Source organism: Microcaecilia unicolor, chromosome 8 (genome assembly GCF_901765095.1).
Source record: "Microcaecilia unicolor chromosome 8, aMicUni1.1, whole genome shotgun sequence".
Taxonomy (NCBI): domain Eukaryota; kingdom Metazoa; phylum Chordata; class Amphibia; order Gymnophiona; family Siphonopidae; genus Microcaecilia; species Microcaecilia unicolor.
In genome coordinates, this window is record NC_044038.1 from 8,283,886 (window position 1) to 8,305,958 (window position 22,073).

General features: G+C 44.1%; 1 protein-coding gene across 2 annotated transcripts in view; it reads right to left on the bottom strand.

The window, feature by feature from the left end:
* LLGL1 (LLGL scribble cell polarity complex component 1) overlaps positions 1-21,204 on the bottom strand; it is a 110,526-nt gene extending 89,322 nt beyond the window's left edge. For both annotated transcript variants that reach the window (XM_030211773.1, XM_030211772.1), the window contains exon 1: positions 21,017-21,204. In XM_030211773.1, coding sequence (XP_030067633.1) covers positions 21,017-21,097 — 81 coding nt within the window. In that variant the 5' untranslated portion in view covers positions 21,098-21,204. The remainder of the gene's footprint in view (positions 1-21,016) is intronic.
* Positions 21,205-22,073: the final 869 nt, after the last annotated feature.

Sequence of the window (22,073 nt, forward strand, 5' to 3'; positions counted from 1 at the left end):
TCCACTGCACTAACCAGTTTTCAAGTTTACTTCATTGTATTTATGTTTATACTTGATTATTTTACTATTATGCTGTTAGCAAAATTGTATGTTTTATGTTAAACTGCGCCTTGGTTGAATTTTCATAAAGTCAGTTAATAAATCCCAATAAATAAATCTGTTACAAGAAAAATTTCTCCCTTGTCATGTAGACAGCCCTCATTTTAAACCTTGTAAAAAGTATCTAAATACTATCCAAAAACCAATCCCAGAAGTCCATGCATTTATATCAGAACAAGCCACGATACACAATTAAGTTTGTTCCCTGTGTGGTAACTGTGGCAAAACAGAAAAGCTATTACAGCAGGTTTTCTTCTCTGCTGCGAGTGCCGAGAGGAAGCGACATCGCTGCGTGAACTACCAAGAATCACGTTTCTCTCTGGTGAAACAAGGCACACCCAAAGAACCACACAACAAGCTCCAGAAGTTAGCACAATCACTTCAAGGGCTGGATGTCACAAGCCAAGCACTTCCTGATAACTTCCAAAAAATGTTTACCGTTTATAAAAAAAAAAAACCCATCAAAAGTTAAGTGGAACAGCACCAAGCTCCCTTCACATCACAGTCCAGACTCAGACGAGCGAGTCCTCATTTAAACAATTCTAAGACATGGTTGGGAGGCGGGACTAGTGCTTGGCAGACTTATACGGTCTGTGCCAGAGCTGGTGGTGGGTGGCAGGGATAGTGCTGGGCAGACTTATACGGTCTGTGCCACAGCTTGTGGTTGGGAGGCGGGGTTGGTGGTTGGGAGGCAGGGATAGTGCTGGGCAGACTTATACGGTCTGTGCCAGAGCTGGTGGTTGGGAGGCAGGGATAGTGCTGGGCAGACTTATACGGTCTGTGCCAGAGCTGGTGGTTGGGAGGCAGGGATAGTGCTGGGCAGACTTATACGGTCTGTGCCAGAGCTGGTGGTTGGGAGGCGGGGTTGGTGGTTGGGAGGCGGGGTTGGTGGTTGGGAGGCGGGGATAGTGCTGGGCAGACTTATACGGTCTGTGCCAGAGCCAGTGGTGGGTGGCAGGGATAGTGCTGGGCAGACTTATACGGTCTGTGCCAGAGCTGGTGGTTGGGAGGCGGGGATAGGGCTGGCCAGACTTATATGGTCTGTGCACTGAAGAGGACAGTACAAATAAAAAAAAGTAGCACATATGAATTTATCTTCTTGGGCAGACTGGATGGACCGTGCAGGTCTTTTTCTGCCGTCATCTACTATGTTACATCCAGAAACAGGTTTAGTGACCAACAACCACTCACTCAGGATTTTTTTTAAGTTCAGCTGACGCACTGTGGCAACATTTGAGGGTTCCCTGCCTGTACCTATGGGGAAGGCCACGATATACTACTACTACTTGACATTTCTAAAGCGCTACTAGGGTTACGCAGCACTGTACAATTTAACATGGAAGGACAGTCCCTGCTCAAGGAGCTTACAATCTAAAAGACAGGTGTACAAACTAAAAACAAGTATATAGAGTCTGTCTGATAGGGAATACTATATTGCACAAAAGGTTAGGTGCCGATATACCAAGCTGCTGCTCTCATCCCAGAAGAGAGAACTTGAGTCAAGACGCCGGCATCAGGAAAACCCACCAATCTCCCCCCTCCATGTGGGGGAGAAGCAGACAAGATATTTAACATGGTCACAAGAGTCCTGTCTTACAATTTTAAAATGTTGTCTGCAATGAAAATCAGAACAGGTGGAAAAGGTGCTGGCCTTTGCCCCTTCCTCAGAGCTCAAAATCTGTTAACACACCTCACCTCGCACCTCCCCCCCCACCCCCCAACAACCCTCTCTCCTTAGAAGTCATGATTTGGTCACAAGAGCCATCTTTTCACACCACCTGGCACAACCACTTATTTTTGGTAGGGCCTGAGAGCAGGCAATATATAGGGTTCGCAATAACAGTCTCCCTTTTCTTACCACCCCACGACGCTGGTGCTGACTGGTTAGGCTGGACTCAACTGATGGAGCCATGGCACACCCATAGTAACTGAAATGCTGACCGTGATGGAGCCATGGCACACCCATAGTAACTGAAATGCTGAACTTACATAGTAACTCATATGTGCTACTTTTTGTGTATACCTTACCTTGACATAAGTTATCCCCTCCCTTAACTCACTAACATGTTCTGCTTAACACCCCCAGAGCTGGCACCTATTGTAAGATGTCAGCTGAAATTTAAAGCAATTTAAATGGGCAGATGAGGCTCCTGCACACAACTGCTCAGGGTCACCCAACCGCCAATACTGAGTGGCAGTTAAAACAGGCAGTGCTGCTGAAAATTTGGCTCCGACCACCCAACAAAGAGGCAGGCAGACCAGAGGCGGTACTAGGGTGGCACTGCAGAGGAGTAACAGGTATGCAGGCAAATTTTAGGACAGCTCAAAAGCGGTTCAAAATTCACCCACTCAGCTATGTGGGTCCTGACACTGGCCTTTGAGGCCCTCCAAGTCCCCTATCGTACAACCCCCTCCTGGACCTACCTGCAATTCCTCTAGTCCAGTAGGGCAGTGGGAGCAGGAGTGAGGCCCACTCAATCCTGCCCCTAATGGCTGTCTTTCCAAAGTGGCAGCCGTGACCTCTAGTTAAGTTACTTTAGGGAAACCATCTCAAAACGGGACAGACATCTCAATTTGTATACACTGGAAGTATGATGCACACATTTAAAATGGCCCAGAAATCTGAGTTCCCACCCCAATCGATAACTAGCACCATCTCCTCCCTTCCCTGATGTATCCTGTTGCAGCTGGCTCTGCTCCCAGCCTCCCCCCAACTGGAAACGCTCAGCCCCCTCCTTGTAATGTGAACACCGCCCTCCACAGGCCTACCTTACAGCCCTGCTACAAGGAGGGACTGAGGGTTTCCAGTTGGAAGGGCTGGGGGCAGAACTGGCCATGACAAACCACAACAGGAATGATGCCATGGGGGAGTGAGGGCGGGAAGGAAGGAGGGAGATGGAAAGGGAGAGTTACTTGGTACTTGATATTCAAGTACCATCAGTTTAACCCCCTTTAGGGGAAAAATGTTTTCCTTTATATGTGGAAGGGTTATATTTGAGTATATATGGTAAGCTGATGAGCCAAATGGAGGCCTGCAAGTCAAAACAAAAACCAGTATGCTAAAGATCGGCTTATTTGCTCCCAGAGCTTTCATCTTAAAATCCTGTGATTTTGGATACCAACATCACATTTATATATTGATGTGGTATTCATAGAAATCTCTCACTCGGCAATCTCGATACCTCCTGATGAAATTATAATGGCCACATCAGGTTTCCACATACAAGATCAGCTTTATTGGTAAATCTCATGAATAAAGCTTATCTTTACCATACTGGTGTTTCGGCTATTACCTGCTGTCCTCCATTCTGCTCACCTTCTGTGGTTATTTTCCTCTCACCTCTCCCCCCCCCCCCCAACCACCACCAACTAATCCGATGAACCTACAACACACAGTACAGAACTGAAAGCAGATAAACTGTTCAATACCTTAAACCAGTGTTTCCCAAGTCCAGTCCTGGAGTACCCCTTTGCCAGTCAGGTCTTCAGGATATCCACAATGAATATGCATGAACTGCCTCTATTTATATGCAAATCTTTCATGCATATTCATTGTGGATATCCTGAAGACCTGACTGGCAAAGGGGGTACTCCAGGACTGGCCTTGGGAAACACTGCCTATGCACTGAACCTTCTACTTCTCAAGTGAAATGCTGATTTAATTTTATACTGCCTTTTGTACTGAAGAAAAAACAGTTTACAATTGATAAAGCCAGAAGAAAAAAAAAAAACACACACACACACAGAACGCCAATGTTTGAGAGTTTAGAAGAGAAAGAAAATAAAGTATAGGCAGAATCTACCCCACACATTCCACATCAAAGCAACTTCTGTGCAAAACATCGCCTCCCAGAAAAAAAAAAAAAAAGAAAAACACTTCAACTTAAACAAGGACCAAGCCTAAGCTTAGTACTTGAGAACTTGTAGAAAATACCACACAGAGACAAGTACAACACAGCTTTTATAAGAGCTCCCTTCGCTTTACTTCTTCTGAAATGCCTCTTTCCAGGCCTGGTCTAAGGAACAGTCACCACTGTGCTGGACAAGGAGAGACCAAAAGTGGCCCATGACGTTATTACCACAAACACCAGGAGGATATCCCCCACCTGCAAGCTACACAAGCCTAAGCATTTGTAGGGTATAACCCTTACAAGTCAGCTTGTTTTTCCTCTTTGACTCACCTCTGTTTTGTAGAAGTCTGAAGACTTATTTTGAAAAGCTTTTGCAGGATGCTCAATTTCATTAATTCTACTTCACTAGTAAAAAAGGCCCGTTTCGGGAACGAATGAAACGGGCGCTAGCAAGGTTTTTCTTGGGAGTGTGTACGTTTGAGAGAGAGAGCCAGAGTGAATGTGCAGGTGTGTGACAGAGTGAGACTGTGTGACAGTGTGTGTGTGAGAATGAGAGTGTGTGGCAGGGCCCCCTCCCCTGTTCCTAATGCCCCTCACCCCGTTCCCTCCCCTCCTTTTCCTCCTCCTTCCCACACTTTGGGTTCCTTAAGGCTTTCAAAAGTCTATGTACCCCCGTGGCCCTAACGGCCAGTATCCGGATACCCCACCGCTTTCCTCCTCACCCCTCCCCCAAGATGTAATACTTTCACGTCCATTTTGTTTTTTTAAGTGTCCTATCTACCCTGTGTACAAATGCCCGGCATTCAGATTGTGTTCCTCTCGTAAATTTTCATTTCTTTCATTCATTCAGAACTTGCCCCCCCCCCCCCCCCCGAACACTTTTGGTTCCTTCAGTCTTTTAAAACTCTCCTATGTACCCTGTGTGCTAACGGCCAGCATTGAGATTGTTTTCCTGTCCCAAATTTGCATGTCTTTCAGTCATTCAGAGCTCCCCCCTCCCCCCATTTAACACTTTCCGTTCCTTCAGTCTTTTAAAACTCTCCTATCAACCCTGTGTCCTAATGGCCAGCACTCAGATTGTTTTGCTTTGCCAAATTGTCTGTCACTGAGGTCAGTGCTTGTCTGCCTAGCACTTCCGGCAGGCACGGTCCCAAGCACATCCTGTTGGAGGTGAGAATTATTATATAGGATAGTTTTTCTTGAACTTTAGATTAGATATGTAATGTATTGGTCATGTAAACTATTTCAGGACTTTAGGATAGAAGTGGTGTATAAGAAGAACAGAACTGAATCCTGGAGGAGGAATAATCTCAAAATCTAGACGTTTAAATATCTCAAGGGCATTTATGTACAGGGAGCGAGCCTCTTTCCAGAGCCTGTGGGATAGTTGTGTCCACCAACCAGCAGGTGGAGACAGAGAACTGAAAACTGAGCTGAAACATCTCCTGGTAGCCAGTCCAGTGCCTCAGTATTTATATAGACAAGTAGAGGAGAAACTCGGAACAACTTGCTAACCCAACACTAACCGTTTGAGAAAACATGCGGACCTCATCTCTAGACAACTTGTAGCGAAGAGATAAGGCAGTAAGCACCATGCAAGGTAAGGTAGCAAGTCATTATTTGACCCATTACTTCAAACTGACTAAACATCTTGGAATTATCGCACATTCCTCTGGAACGGAGGGAAGAACTAATGAAAAAAAAATTCAGGTAAGATCCCATTTCTCTTTTCCATTACATAGTTTACTACTATTCCAGAACCTGTGGGATGTTTAAAAGCAAAACCTGGCACTCTTCACCCTGAGGACCGAAGTCCCAAAACTGGTTTCCGAGCATACTGCAATGTCTGCCCTGTAGCACAATGGTTCCCAATCCTGGTCCTGGAGGAACCCCAGCCAGTCGGGTTTTCAGGATACCCACAATGAATACTCATGAGAGAGATTTGCATGCACTGCCTCCACTGCATGTAACCTCATGAATATTTATTGTAGAGATACTGAAAACCTGACTGGCTAGGGTGCCTCTAGGACCAGGTTTGGAAGCCAATGCCATAGTGCTTTGGCAAAAAAAAAAAAAAAAAAAAAAAATTATATATATATATATGCAGCATGGACCATGCCGTCACCTTGCAAATATCCACCAGAGATAGACATCCTGAGCAGAGACTGCCTTACTATGTACACCTGAGAGAGCCCGATTCCCTGCAAGAAAATAAGCTGATGCGACAAGTCTTCAGCAATCTAAAATTGTGCTCTCTGAAGCCTCTATTTTTATTTTATTTTTTATATTTGTATCCCACATTTTCCCACCTCTTTGCGGGCTCAGTGTGGCTTACAATAAGATATGAATAATGGAAATACATTTGTTACAACTTGGTTATAGGTTACATTGTACAAGTTTTGTGAGACCATCGAAGTATCATTAAGAATATAACAATGGGACATCAACTTTGAAACGTTGGAAAGAGACAATGGGAAGCTTAAAGGGCAGTGTTAAGACACAGAGATATATGGTGTACATATTCCTGTGAGTAAATGTATGAGTGATGTGGAATTACGGGGGATGAGGGTTAGGAGTGGATGTATGGAGCATTGATGTTCAGTGAGTGTGGACTCTTGTGTGTTTTAGCTCTTGCCATAAATTGTTTCAAACAGATGAGTCTTCAGTAATTTGCGGATATTTACTTAAGTGACTTGTAAAACTGACTTCCAGATACCTTATGAGGACTCTACACACATTGAGAAACTTCAAGGAAGAATATTTAGCCTCTTTGTCCTCTGTGAAAGGATGGAAGCTCCAGAATGGTTGAGAAAAAAAAAATGCTGATACCACTTTTGGAAGTGCACAGGGAGACCCCCACCTCCAAAAAGCAGAGAAAGGGATCCCGACAAGGGAGCCTGAAGCTTTAAAACCCTAAGCGGAGGCACAATATCCACCAAAAATGCCATTTTTAGTATAAGATCTTTCAAGGCGGCCTTCCGTAGTCGCTCAAAAGGAGGTTTCTGAAGAGCCCCAAGGACTAAAGTTCCACTTTTATAAGTACATAAGCATCGCCATGCTGGGACAGACCAAGGGTTCATCGAACCCAGCACCCAGTCACCGACAGCGGCCAAAAGAACAAATTTGTCCCGCCCATCCTAGAAATACTGTATTATTCCCTCGTCCATTCAATAACAACATTCTATGGCTTTTTCCTCCAGGAAGCCGTCCAACCCTTTTTTTGAAGTCCGCTAAGTTAACCGCCTTAACCACCTTCTCCAGCAGCGAATTCCAGAGTTCAACTACGCGTTGAGTGAAGAAACATTTCCTCCGATTCGTTTTAAAATTTACCACACTGCAGCGTCGTCGCATGCCCCCTTGTCCTATTATTTTTGGAAAGTGTAAACAGACGCTCCACATCAACGCAGCATACGAAAAAGGGAGGCCACAAGCAGCCCTGCTCCCCGCAGAATCAACTGATATCCAGATGAGCCACAAAAGACATTGTATTAGTTGGCCCCTGAAACAGGCCAAAGCTGCAAGCTGAATTTTTAGAGAACCCAATGCCAATCCTTTGTGAAGGCCTGTCTGGAGAAACGTTAGGATGTGTGATCTTAGCAGCGAAGGAAGAAAGTCCTTGCTCAGAACACCACCCCTTGAACACACCGTGGATTTAGAGTGCTTGAGCCTGAAGCAAAGTAGCAGTGACCAAATCAGAATAACCTTGTCTCAGAGACTAAAGTGGCACAGATGCTCCATGAGTTCTGGACCTTGCTTCAGTAAGCTGCGTACCTACCGAAGACAGAAGAACCCTGTCCAGCAATCAAATCAGGTCCATGTACCACGGCCTCTGCAGCCAATGTGGGGGCTTCAAGAATTATTTGACCCAGGTGCAATGTGATCCTTTTCAATACATAGCCTACCAAGGGACAAAGAGGGAAGACCTACAGTAGACGTATTGTGTTCCAGCCAGGGCTGCAGTAAGCCATTAATCCCCATGGAGCCTGGTTCTTTCCAATAGGTGACTTGGGTACTTTGGCATTCCTTTTTTTTTGGCCACCAAGTCCAGCAGTAGAGAACCCCATCAGTCCACTATCAGCTGAAAACCCTGGCTAGATAGTTCCCAATCTACCGGACCGAAGGAGTGCCTGCTGAGAAAGTCCATCTCCACTTCCAGGCCTCAAAGACATCTCTGCTGACAGGATTTTTCTCTGCCCAACTCATGAGAGGCCACCTCCAGCGGATGGCTGTGGGTCCCGCCTTGCTTGTTGATATAAGCCACTGCCATCACATTGCTGGAGAAAACTCAGACTGGGGCCTCCACCAGAAAGGAAGCAAAGCTGCATAAAGCTTTCTACACTGCCCTGAGCTTAAGCGATTAACAACCAAGACTCCTGTTCTGTCCAGGTGTCCTACATGTCAGATGGAACTTGTAATGAGCTCCTCAACCCAAGTAGCTGCATCCGTTGTCAAAGAAAGGGTTGGAAAGGGAGCTCTGACAGTCAAATTCCTGGGCAACAACCACCGCTGAACACTCCCATCTGGCAACTAGAGTCCAAGATGGTTGTACTTCTATGACACCGGAGATCAGCAGCTGAGAAGACTCCTGCAATGGCCACATATGAGCCTTTGACCATGGTAACACTTTCACTGCTGCAGTCACTGACTCCAGAACCTAGACGTAGTCCCAAAACCTGGGCCTGCCTTGACTGAGGAGACAAATCTATTGAACCAGCTTCGACCTCCTGCATTCCGAGAGGAAGATCCTCTTATTTGCTATGTCAAACAGAACACATAGAAAACTCCCATTTCCTCTGCGTCCCACAGGATTCCCAGCTTGCGTGCACTGCAACATCTGGAGCCGGTGGATCCCACAGCTGGAACACTGCTTCACTGCCTCCACAGGAGTCACCATTCACCCCAACTGTCAAGTACAGCACAATACGCTCCCAAGTGGTGATTCAGAATCCCTCCCCTGCACCAAAGTAGAGCTTGCAGCCTTCCGAGCAGTTCTGCCAGGAGCAGGGATTCTGGGAATAATCCCCAGAACAACCAAGACATTCCTGAGTTCTTGTTAGTCACAACATCAAGGTACAGGCAGATCAACTTGTCTTTGGAGATAAGTGCTGTTATCACAAATTATGTAAGAGCACCTGCCAAAACTAAAGATTTGACTTTCCAAGCCAATTCATCACACCTGATGATCATTGATTGGACACATCAGTACCAGCACTACAGCCCACAGTTATCCCCAGGAGGAGATGTGCCTCAGTACACTCTTGTCTGTCCCTACGTCCCCCCCCCCCCCCCCCAAGTACTCCATGCTGTAGATAAATCTCTTATCCGTCCCCTTCTCCTCCACTGCTAATTCCAGACTCCGTTCCTTTTATCTTGCTGCACCTCACACCTGGAATAAACTTCCCCAGCCTGTACGTTTAGCCCAGTCTTTGGCCGTTTTCAAGTCCAAACCTCTTTACCACTGCTTTTGACTCCTAACCACTACTCACTTGCCCTGTCGTTTTATCCTCACCTCTTTATTCCTTACCTTATTGTTCTGTCTGTTTACCTGTCTTACCTAGATTGTAAGCTCTTTGAGCAGGGACTGTCTTTTTGTGTATGGTGTACACGCTGCGCATGCCTTGTAGCGCTATAGAAATGGTAAGTAGTAGTACAAGCCAAGCTCTATAATCACTCAAAACGTCACCTGTTTCCTGGTGGGAGTATTTCTGGGTAGTGTGCGTTTCTTCCAATATTTGATTAGTGATTATTCTTGAATTTAAAGTGTCTCTTCTGCACTTTCATTATAAAATGATTGTTATCCTATTTCTGCCTTTTGCCAACATTTCATTTTTAGTTATTTGCTATTATATTCATGCAAATAAATTTTTTTGTTTTTATTAGTTTCCTGTTAGTTTTTATCAGTAAAAAAAAAATTTTTTAAACTCGGATTTGCCAAGTTAGGGGACATGATTCCCACATCTTAATTCAAGTGCTTTACAAAAAATTTTATTTGCACATCCCTACACTGTCCAGTATGAATTAACTGGTCTACTCCTACTGGACATCAGCCCCCATCCAGACCCACAGCATCATACCCATGTCAGCAATGTTGCAAATGGCAAAGCAGCATTCCAATCTGTATCCTCTTCCTGAAACAGGGAATCTTACAAAAGCTACATAGTAACTAAATCCTGGCATTTAAAAAAAACCCTACTCTGAGCTGAAAGACCTGGGGAAGACACCATGTAGTAAATAACTTGACAGCCCAATTTGGGCCAATGTGCTAGAAAAAGGACTCAGTAGCCCATCTGTTATCACACCAGTCTCAAAGAGATCCAACTACAGCCTTTGATGGAGGCAGCACACAGGAAGCCTGCATATACTGCAGACCACTGTACAACTCATGGCCCATTTACTGTGGCAACAAAAAATTAAAAAAACAACACTGGCTAAGTGTCCCGTTCCCCCCCCCCCCCCCCCCCCGCCAATTGACCTTGCAAATCACTCAATAATAATAAGACTTGTACGTCTGTGCCAGGGCCGGTGGTGGGCAGCGGGACTGGTGGTTGGGAGGCGGAGATAGTGCTGGACAGACTTGTACGGTCTGTGCCGGAGCCGGGGTTGGGAGGCGGGGCTGGTGGTTGGGAGGTGGGGATGGTGCTGGGCAGACTTATACGGTCTGTGCCTGTGCCCGAGCCGGTGGTTGGGAAGTGGGGCTGGTGGTTGGGAGGCGGAGATAGTGCTGGACAGACTTGTACGGTCTGTGCCGGAGCCGGGGTTGGGAGGCGGGGATAGTGCTGGGCAGACTTATACGGTCTGTGCCCTGAAGAGCACAGGTACAAATCAAAGTAGGGTATACACAAAAAGCAGCAAATATGAGTTATCTTGTTGGGCAGACTGGATGGACTGTGCAGGTCTTTTTCTGCTGTCATCTACTATGTTACTATGTATGTAATATGGGGAAAAAACCTCAGAAAATGCCTAGTGATGTATTTTACGTTTTATGAAATCACTCTTAAGTGACCCATTTGTTCTTAAAAAAAATAAAAATAAAAAAAACAAATTCAATATTTAAAATATAACGATTTTCAATTTTCAAAAATCGAAAAAGAATTTGAAAGTTATGGAAGGACATAATGAGTTAAATAAATATTGAATTTGGTGGGGGGGGGGGGGGGGGGGGGGGGGTTTAGAACAGTCATTTAAGAGTGATTCCATAAGATGTGAGAGCAGATACATCACTGGGCGTTTTCTGAGGTTCTTTTCCCCATATTAAAAGAAGATATTGAGTGGATTCGTAAAGTTCTTTAATTGGTTAGGTATATTTGATCACAAATTTTTTAATAACCTATTATATTGCCATTAATATTTGCAGTTGTGTCTCCCCAGAACAGGCTGAGCAGCACCATCCTAGGTGTGGTGTCCCAGAACATCTTGTTCATCTGGGGGTCAAAAAAACCCCGCAGCCTTGTAGTCAACCTCCGCAGTTTTGTTTTTAATGCCCAGTCGCTATGAACAACAAACCCCAGAATATTGAGAATTTGGTTCCCAGATACTGTTTGGTGGTGAATATTGTGCTTTAGTAGTGATCAGCACTATTCTGTCCAAAGAATTGTCTGGACAGCAGACTGACCATCCCACCAACTTCTGGTTGCACATTTGCTCCACCCTATCCAGCCCCAGGTATGTCACAGATAATGCCCCCTGAATAAGAAACAGCCCCAACTAAGCCACTTATCTGCATGACAGCAGCCATTCAGGTAAATGACTTAAGGGCAGATGCACTAAACGAGCCTTTAAACGAACAAGTTTTAAACCGTGGCATGCACTAAAGGTCATTTTCCGACGGCGGTAGCAGCTAACAAAAACAGAATGCAGATGAGCAAATTGTGCAGAAACCCTATTGTAATGAGATGCACTAACCTTTTCCCGATTGCCTTAACGGTGGAAATTGCCGGAAAATTGTTGGGGCTGCGCTAGATCGAAAAATTGTCAAAAACGTACGTCATATACGCTGCCGAAGATGCCGTGCCGCTCACCTCCCCGTTTTTCAATCAGCTGATATCGGAGAGTGCAGTTGAAAGCATCCATCAGAAAAATAGCCTTCCATTTTGGCCAAATAAAAATTTCCTTTTTGGCCGTGCTTCACTCAGCTGAGAGACCTGGAAGTGTCTGAGCCAATCACAGCACATTTAGCTGAGCTAAACATGCTGCGATTGGCTCAGAGACTTCCAGATCTCTTAGCTGACTGAAGCACGGCCAAAAAAAAAAAAAAAAAAGACGTTTTTATTATTTGGATGTGAATAATGGCCAAAATGGAAGGCTGTTTTGTGATGCACGCTTTCAACTGCACTCTCTGATATCAGCTGATGAGAAACGGGGGTGAGCAGCGCGGTGTCTTCGGGCAAGTCATAGGTTTGGCAATTGTGCGCATGCGTTTCCTATACCGCTGGCGGAGATTACACCAGATTAATGATACTTTAATGCATCCGACGTTTGAATACCGCGCCGAACATGTGCGTCTTTTTTTTTTTTTTTACTGCATCCTTCGTGCCTTTTACATTTTTGGTTGTTTTACGTTTTGTTGATGCATCTGCCCCTAAAGCCCCACATTTAACACATTTATACCCCACATAGTTGCAGGCTCAATGTGGCTTACACAAATGCAATATAAGTAGGAGCATAAAGTAACAGAGGTATAAAGCAGCAGTGAAATAAGGAGGGGTGGTGATAAAAGGGTAATAGTCGCTTATAGGAGGACGTTAATTTGGGTGCAAAGGATAGGCTTTCATAAATAAGATGGTTTTCAATGACTTCCTGAAGATAAGATGGTTGTGAATAGATTTCAAAGTTTTGGGCAGGGCGTTCCATAGTTGTGTACCGATGTAAGAAAAGCTGGAAACATAAGTAGATTTGTATCTAAGTCCGTTGCAGTCTGGATAGTGCAGGTTTTAAGTTCGGGATTGACTGGTGCTGTTTCTGGGTGGTAAATTTATTAGGTTCAACATATAGCCAGGAACTTTCCGTAAATAATCTTGTGGACCAAAGTGCAAACTTTAAAAGGTAATACGTTCTTTGATGGGAAGCCAACGCAGTTTTGCACGGAGGGGTTTGGCACTTTCGAATTTTGATTTTCCAAAGACCAATCTGGCTGCTGTGTTCTGGGCGGTCTGAAGTTTCTTATTTAGTTGCTCTTTACAACCTGCATAAATTCCGTTGCAGTAATCCAAGTGGCATAAAACCATTGATTGTATCAAGTTACGAAACACATATTGTGGGAAGAATGGTTTTATATGTTTTAAGTTTCCACATTGAGTGGAACATTTTCCTTGAAGTGGAATTAACTTGGCTTTCTAGTGTCAAGTTGCGATCAATTATGACCCCGAGTAGTTTTAGGTTATCTGAGATAGGGAGGGAGTGATTTGGAATGTTTTAAGGTTGTAGGTTTATACTTGTTATGTTGAGATGTAAGGATGAGACAGTGAGTTTTTCCAGTGTTTAGTTTTAGTTGGAATGAATTTGCCCATGCATCCATTGTGTTCAAACCAAAATTAATTATATTGTTGATTTCTGACAGGTCATAACTGAAAGGTACGTAAATTGTTACATCAGCATAAACAAACTGATTAAGGCCTAAATTGGATAAACGATGTAGCCAGTGGAATCATCATTATGTTGAAAAGTGTTGGTGAAAGTGGTGAACCCTGAGGTACGCCACAAACTGCTTTCCATGACGACGATATTGATGAGTTCGATTTTACTTGATATGATCTAAAGGATAAAAAGCCTTTAATCCACCTGAGTATATTTCCACCAATCCCAAAGTGAGCAAGAAGATTTAATAGAATGTCATGGTTAACCATGTCAAATGCCCCGGACACAAATTGAAGAAGAATACTTTTACCTGCAGCTATTTCTTGCTTAAATTTGGCCATAAGAGTGACTAGGACAGTTTCAGTACTATAGGAGGGAATGAAAATTTGTCTAGGTAGTTTGTAAAAGTTTAGTAACCATGCTTTCCATTAATTTAACTACTAATGGGATAGAAGCAACAGGATGGTAATTAGGAATATCATTTGCCATTTTCTTGGTGTCCTTAGGTATTGGGGTTAGAAGAATCTTGCCATGGTCTTCAAGAAATAAACCTTGTTAAAGCGTTAACGTTTAAATGGTCTGTTAGGTCTACCAAGTATCAAGAAGGGGCAAATTTGACTAAATAGTTAGGACAAGTGTCCAATTTACAATAGATGTTGGAGAACCTAAGAACTGATTCAATGGTGATAGGTACAAAATTTGACCAAATACGATCCACCAGATAAGCACCCGTCGTGTCCTCCAGGGCACAGAAAAATTGGTCAATTTCGGAGGTTTGAGGCTACTCTTAACATTAACCCCTTAGTTTTGATCTGTTCTGAAACAAATCAGACTCCCAAAGCCTCTACAGTGATACCTCGGTTTTCGTTGATAATCCGTCCGAAATCAATGAAAACCGGAAGACGAAAACCGAGGCAATTATTTCCATATGACTCAATGTAAATCCAATGAGCAGGAGAATGCGTGGGTTGCCCTTTGTTTTCGTAAAAATTAGCAGCGAAAACCGAGGCAACCAACGAAATCCGAGAAATTTTTCACTGAAAAAAATCGATGAAAACCGAAACCGACGATAACCAGAGTCAACGAAAACAGAGGTTTCACTGTATTTGCCTTGAGTAGATTAAGCTCTATAAAGCAGCGCTATATAGCACTAGCAATACACCTCTTCCCCTCAGCTTATCCTCATGACCATTACATTGAGCTTATATATCGCTCTAACCAAATGGTTCCGAGTGGTTTATTTATTTATGGTACATTTATACCCCACATTTTCCCACTAGAGCGGGAATAATAACTACAATAATAAACTAAGGCAAACCTTTGGGAATTTACATGGCATATCAAATACACAAGCAATAATACAATCCCCTGCAGAAATGACCTTCATAATCTGTTTAAAGCTCAGTAACATCAAAGTACATTAAAAAAAGAATCCAGGAACCTCTTAAATGAGTAAAGTGTCGGAGGTGCCAGCCTACTGGCACTGGAGAAATCAAGTACATCTGCTGGTTACTTGGGAAGCTAGGGGGGCTAAGGGGTCCCCGAAGAGTTTAGCGCGGTTCACACAGATTTGGGGTCCCTATTTACAGACATTGAGTCCTAAGGGGCGAAGCTTGCTTCTGAATAAGGGTAAGAGGATACTATAAGGAGTCCCAGAGAGCGTCCAAACGATATATATGGCTCCACTAGGGGGGAAGGGGGGGGGTTGCCCTAGGACTATCAGAGTCCAAGCCCTGGGGCACGAGAGGGAGGGGTAGGGGGAGGGGGGGAGGAACGTGGGGGGGGGATGAAAAGGGGGGAAAAAGCAAAAATTGATGACAGATTTCTACACTAGCTTTTTGTTATGTATGTTATGTTGTGGCTATGTTATTAAGGCCAGATAGGGAATATGTTTAATTTTGATTGTCATCAATAAAAATGTTGAAAACTAAAAAAAAATGAGTAAAGTGTTCAGATTTTTTTTTTTTCTAAACAGTGAGTAGTTAAATAAGTAAAACAGGAAGATAATTTCCAAATCTTAAAATTTATCATAAATAGGAAGTCTTTTTAATAGAAGAGTATCAACAGAAATCAAACAAAATAAAACACGGAAAAGAAAATAAGATGATACCTTTTTTATTGGACATAACTTAATACATTTCTTGATTAGCTTTCGAAGGTTGCCCTTCTTCCTCAGATCGGAAATAAGCAAATGTGCTAGCTGACAGTGTATATAAGTGAAAACATTCAAGCATTACTATGACAGTAAAATAGATACCATTGGAGATTCTACATGGAATGTTGCTACTATTGGAGATTCTACATGGAATGTTGCTATTCCACTAGCAACATTCCATGTAGAAGGCTGCGCAGGCTTCTGTTTCTGTGAGTCTGACGTCCTGCACGTACGTGCAGGACGTCAGACTCACAGAAGCAGAAGCCTGCGCGGCCACATTGGTAATCTACAAGGGCCGACTTCTACATGGAATGTTGCTAGTGGAATAGCAACATTCCATGTAGAATCTATAGAAATCAAACCAAATAAAACATGGAAAAAGAAAATAAGATGATACCTTTTTTATTGGACATAACTTAATACATTTCTTGATTAGCTTTCGAAGGTTGCCCTTCTTCGTCAGATCGGAAATAAGCAAATGTGCTAGCTGACAGTGTATATAAGTGAAAACATTCAAGCATTACTATGACAGTCTGACAGGGTGGGAGGATGGGGGTGGGTCGGAGGTATGCATGGGGACATCAAAGCATATCATTGATATTCTAACAGGATGGGTGTGGATAGGTGAGGGGTGGGGTGATCAAGAGAGAAATACAGCTTTATGGTTTATAATGGGCTAAAAGAGTAAAATAAGATATTAGTCTTAGACTATTCAAAAGGGGAAACTAAATATTCAGGACAATCCCCTGACAAAAAGTTTTAAACAGCATACAACAAAATCTGAATTGAATTCTACCTTCTATTGGCTGCCAATGTAACTTAAGATAGTACACCGAGATTCTCTCAAATTCAAACAGAGAAAACATCAATCTAACCGCAGTGTTCTGAACAGTTTGCAGGTTTTTTTCAAGTAAATGCTTTGTGGCACCCAAATAAATCAAATTACATTAGTTTAAATTTAGAGACTAACAAAGCCTGTACCAACAATCTAAATTGATTGACTTAAAAAAAATTTTTTTATTCTCCTTAGTCTCAACTATGAAGTGGCATAACCACAGGGGACCTTGGGGGCCTGCCCCCCCCCCCCCCCAAAGGTGTGCTGGTTTGGCTGGCAGAAGCTTTCCTGCAGCGATTTTTGCCACCACACTGCCTGCCCTGCTTTTCCCCTCCCCATGATCATTTTTAGTGAAATCGAACATGCACAAGCTTCACACATGCTTAATTTCACTGAAAATGAGCAGGAAAGCAGGGCAGGCAGCACAGTGGCAAATATTGCTGAAGGAAAGTTTCTGCGGCAGGGTTTGGGGACCCACACCAGCCCAGGTATGTGGGGTTACAGCAGGGGTAGAGCGCGACAGGGAGGCAGGGCAAAGTGTGCCCCCTCACAAAACGAGGTCTGGTTACGCTTCCGAGTTAGAGCATTAGCATGATAGTCTAATGAAAAGGTATGATCCAAGTAGACGCCCAAGACTCTGGTCATGGAACAGAGGGTATTTAACTTGAATAAAAATGTTCCAAATTAAATGCTGTATTATCAACTAGTATGAATTTAGTTTTACCAGTGTTAAGTTTATCAATAGAATAAAATAAAAGATCCCTTTTTTTATCAGGCTAACAATACATTTTTTTTAATTAGCTTTCGAAGGTAGCCCTTCTTTGTCAGATTAGATCTCTCTACTCAACTTGAATCTGCTTTTAAATAACTTGTATTAAAGTGGAAGCTTCCGGAATAACCAAAATGTCATCTGCATAGCTATAAATTGAAAAAAACAAAACAAAAACAGCCTCAATAAGGCAATACCTAAGCTATGAAGATAAGCATTAAACAGAATAGGAGATAACCGAGAACCGTGCGGAACTCTCCCAGGATTACTCTATTAGAAAATTCTCTATCCCCTCATAATCTATATGATCTTGTCGTCAAAAATCCTTCAAATCAAGTCAAGACATTACCAGCAATTCTAATTCTATTAAGTTCCATAAGCAGTAAATTATGATCCACTAAATCAAAAGCTGATAAATCGCTTAAAAAGAAAAAAAAAAAAGTACTTTATGATCCTTGCACAGGAAAGATCTTATTCTGTCAAAGACGTTAATACAGCCTCCATACTATGACTAGATCTGAATCCAGATTGAGAAAACACAAGATATTACGTTTCACCAAATAATCATTAAGTTGATGACAAACTAAACCTCCCATTATTTGTGTAACCAATGGAATAGAAGCTACAGGTTGATAACTGGAAACCCAAGGTAGAGGACTGTATAGCGTGCTTAAGTACATAAGTAATGCCATACTGGGAAAAGACCAAGGGTCCATCGAGCCCAGCATCCTGTCCACGACAGCGGCCAATCCAGGCCAAGGGCACCTGGCAAGCTTCCCAAATGTACAAATATTCTATTTCATGTTGTTCCTGGAATTGTGGATTTTGCCCAAGTCCATTTAGTAGTGGTTTATGGACTTGTTCTTTAGGAAACCGTCCAACCCCTTTTTTAAACTCTGCTAAGCTAACCGCCTTCACCACTTTCTCCGGCAACGAATTCCAGAGTTTAATTATACATTGGGTGAAGAAAACTTTTCTCCAATTTGTTTTAAATTTACTACACTAATGATAGGAATAATCATTATCTCACCTAACCGCTCATTAAAAAGCCCCCATCTAAGTGACAAATTCAATTAAATAAAAAGGAAAAAAATCAACACAGAGAGCAGAACATAAGTAGGGTAGTCATGAATCCAAGATACATAGTAAGTCTTGTCTTCCATCGATTTCGAAGGCAACTTTGAGACATGTTTGTATTCTCACAATTAGCTGATGCCAGCCAGTTACAAAAGCTTCCATCCACCGTTCCTCTTATGTAAAATTAAGTGTTGCCAACATAACATTGAATTTTCCAGGCAGGTCACTGGTTCTTGGAGGCCATCTATGCAGTGGTGCTGTATACTGCTATCAATTGCTCCATCTCCCGCTAATATACAATAAAAATGATTTAGGACTGTGGCATTTTCAAAAGCATCACTGGGTAAGGGGGGGGGGGGGGAGTGATGCATCACCTTGTCTGCCTTACCCAGTAATGCCTTTTCTGCTGCTTAAAAAAGTCATTATTTGGGACCTTCTAATAGCAAATTCACTCCTAAGCTGCTTATTTACACCAAAGTGAAAAACTGACACCAACCTCCATTTCCCAGTTTTATGAGCAGGAATCCAAGTAAATAGCTGTCTTCCCGTCTCTTTTCACACCCAGCACCAAGTCAATGGCTTGGATGATTAAGTTGCCCTCCAGCTTTCCTCCTGAAGCCACAACACAGCAAATCTCTGAAAACACATCTCTTCAATAGAGCCTACAAAAAGAACCCTTAACGACACAAATTCACCTCCTAAACTATCCTATCTAACACCATATTCTCCAATTCCTCATCCATCTTCGATTGTATCCATTATCCTGTCATGACTTTGTCATAACACTCTGTAAGCCACATTGAGCCTGCAAATAGGTGGGAAAATGTGGGGTACAAATGCAATAAATAAAAAATATTCATTCCTTAGAATAGGTCAACTAAAGGATGTCATGATCCCTCTGATGTCCTTCCTTTCAGACATTCCGGGGAGGGGGGGGGGGGGAAGAACAGGGTTTTTCCTTTTGGTAGACACCACCTTCTGTATAATTCAAGCTATGCAGCAAAGGCTCAAATCATAAAATGAAGAGTTAACTAACAGGACTGTCATCTTGCTATCTGCCAAAACTCTGCAGATTAAAAACATTCAGAGAACTATCACATGACTTGAGCTCTGGAGACGAGAAAACTGTCAAACTTATCGCTTTCACATCAGCGTTTGCGCTGGGGGGGGGGGGGGGGGGGGAAGATTGTGAATCTTTTACATCTTTGCTGGGTCCCATGCTTTTCTTTAAAAACAAAAAAAAAGTTTATATGGGTCGCAGAGAGAAGAACAGGGAACAAGCTCGTGATCTGTCTAATACCACAGATGAACAGCACAAAAGCCCTAAATCTTATAAGTAAGCAGAAAAGGATTCGGAGGAAACCCGGGGCTGCCATTCTGTTCATTGCAACTGCAGTGTCTATATTGAGCGATAGCGGAGGCTGAACCCACTCTACAGCCGGTCTCGTTGCAATGCAGAAGTTTAGACGGAGACGCACAATGCCAACAACTCACGCAATGAGGGAGCGTCCGTGGCTCCGGCAGAGGAGGGAACCGGGGCAGCAGAACGGCCGGCAAAGCCCGTCTGCGCATGCATTTCTCAGGAGGGCAATAGAGAATTTGGGGGGGGGGGGGGAGCAGAAGGTAATGAATAGAGGATGGGGGAGGAGGGCAATAGAGGATTTTTTTTGGGGGGGGGAAGAGCAGAGGGCAATTAATAGAGGATGGAGAGGAGGGCAATAGAGGATTTGGGGGGGAGGATGGGGCAATAGAGGATTTGGGGGGGTAGAGGGCAATGAATAGAGGCTGGGGAAGGAGGGCAATAGAGAATTTGGGGGGGGAAGGGGCAATGAATAAAGGATGGGGAAGGGGCAATGAATAGAGGATGGGGAAGGAGGGCAATAGAGGATTTGGGGGGTGAAGGGGCAGTGAATAGAGGATGGGGAAGGAGGGCAATAGAGAATTTGGGGGGAGGGGCAATGAATAGAGGATGGGGAAGAAGGACAATAGAGGATTTGGGGGGGAAGAAGGACAATAGAGGATTTGGGGGGGAAGGAGGGCAATGAATAGAAGATGGGGAGGAGGGCAACAGAGGATTTTGGGAGAAAGAGGGCAATGAATAGAGGCTGTGGAAGGAGGGCAATGAGAATTTGGGGGGGGGGGGAAGGGGGCAGTGAATAGAGGATGGACGGAAGGAGGGCAATAGAGGATGGGGAGGAGGGAGGGCAATGAATAGAGGAATGGGGGAAAGGAGGGCAATAGAGGATTTGGGGGAAGGAGGGCAATAAATAGAGAATGGGGGAGGAGGGGCAGTGAATAGAGGATGGGGGAAGGAGGGCAGTGACTAGAAGATGGGGGGAAGGAGGGCAATAGAGGATTTGGGGGGGAAGGAGGGCAATGAATAGAGAATGGGGGAGGAGGGCAATAGAGGAATGGGAGGGGAGGAGGGCAATAGAGGATGGAGGGGAGGGCAAGGGGGGCTGCAGTCCTCGGGCAACGCTTACCCCAGAGCCGGGAAGGAGCCGTCACGCCCCCTGCGCAAACCGTTAGCGGGGGAGGGGGGGGCCTTCGAGGAACGCGCAGAAAGCACTCAGGGCGCTTCTACTGCAAAGCGGTGCAACGCCCTCCCCCACCCTGCCCCCGTTGAGCGAGGCTTTCCCCTACCCCGGGGGACTGACCTTATTGAAGGCGAACAGCTCCTGCTTCACCTTCTCGCGCTGAGGGTCGTTGCCCTGCCGCCTGAAGCGAAACTTCATCATGGTGCCGCCGAGAGTGGAAAGCGCGAGAGCAACAATGTAACAGCGCCCCGGGCGCTCGCGGGCCCCTTCACACGCTCCAGCGCTGACTGACGGGCCGCGCAGCCAATCACCGGCCGCTTTCAACTTGGCCAGACAATGGAGGGGAAAAAGGGCCGGAGCTCGAGGGAGGCGAGGATCTGCGCAGGCGTTGGCCCGACAGCGGTGGGAGGGGGGAAGCGGAAGGGTTTGTGGGAGTTGTAGTGTTGCGTTCCGGGTGGGCGCGTGCGGAGAGATGTCAAAGAGTGAGCAGCTGTTTCAGACGGCTACAAAGACTGAACTGTTCTACTGCTGCTTTTGCAATACATTTGCTTTTCTTAGTTTATCAATAGAAATCAAACAAAATAAGATGATACCTTTTTTATTGGACATAACTTAATACATTTCTTGATTAGCTTTCCAAGGTTGCCCTTCTTCCTCAGATCGGGTTCTACATGGAACGTTGCTACTCTTTGAGATTCTGCTGTGGAATCTTGTCACTCTTTAGCATTCCGGAATCTTGCTATTCTTTGGGGTTCTACATGTAGAGAGGTGTGGTAGCCGTGTTAGTCCACTCTTAAAGGTTATCAATAGAAATCAAACAAAATAAAACATGGAAATTAAAATAAGATGATACCTTTTTTTATTGGACATAAACTTTATACATTTCTTGATTAGCTTTCCAAGGTTGCCCTTCTTCGTCAGATCGGGTTCTACATGGAACGTTGCTACTCTTTGAGATTCTGCTGTGGAATCTTGTCACTCTTTAGCATTCCGGAATCTTGCTATTCTTTGGGGTTCTACATGTAGAGAGGTGTGGTAGCCGTGTTAGTCCACTCTTAAAGGTTATCAATAGAAATCAAACAAAATAAAACATGGAAAAGAAAATAAGATGATACCTTTTTTATTGGACATAAACTTTATACATTTCTTGATTAGCTTTCCAAGGTTGCCCTTCTTC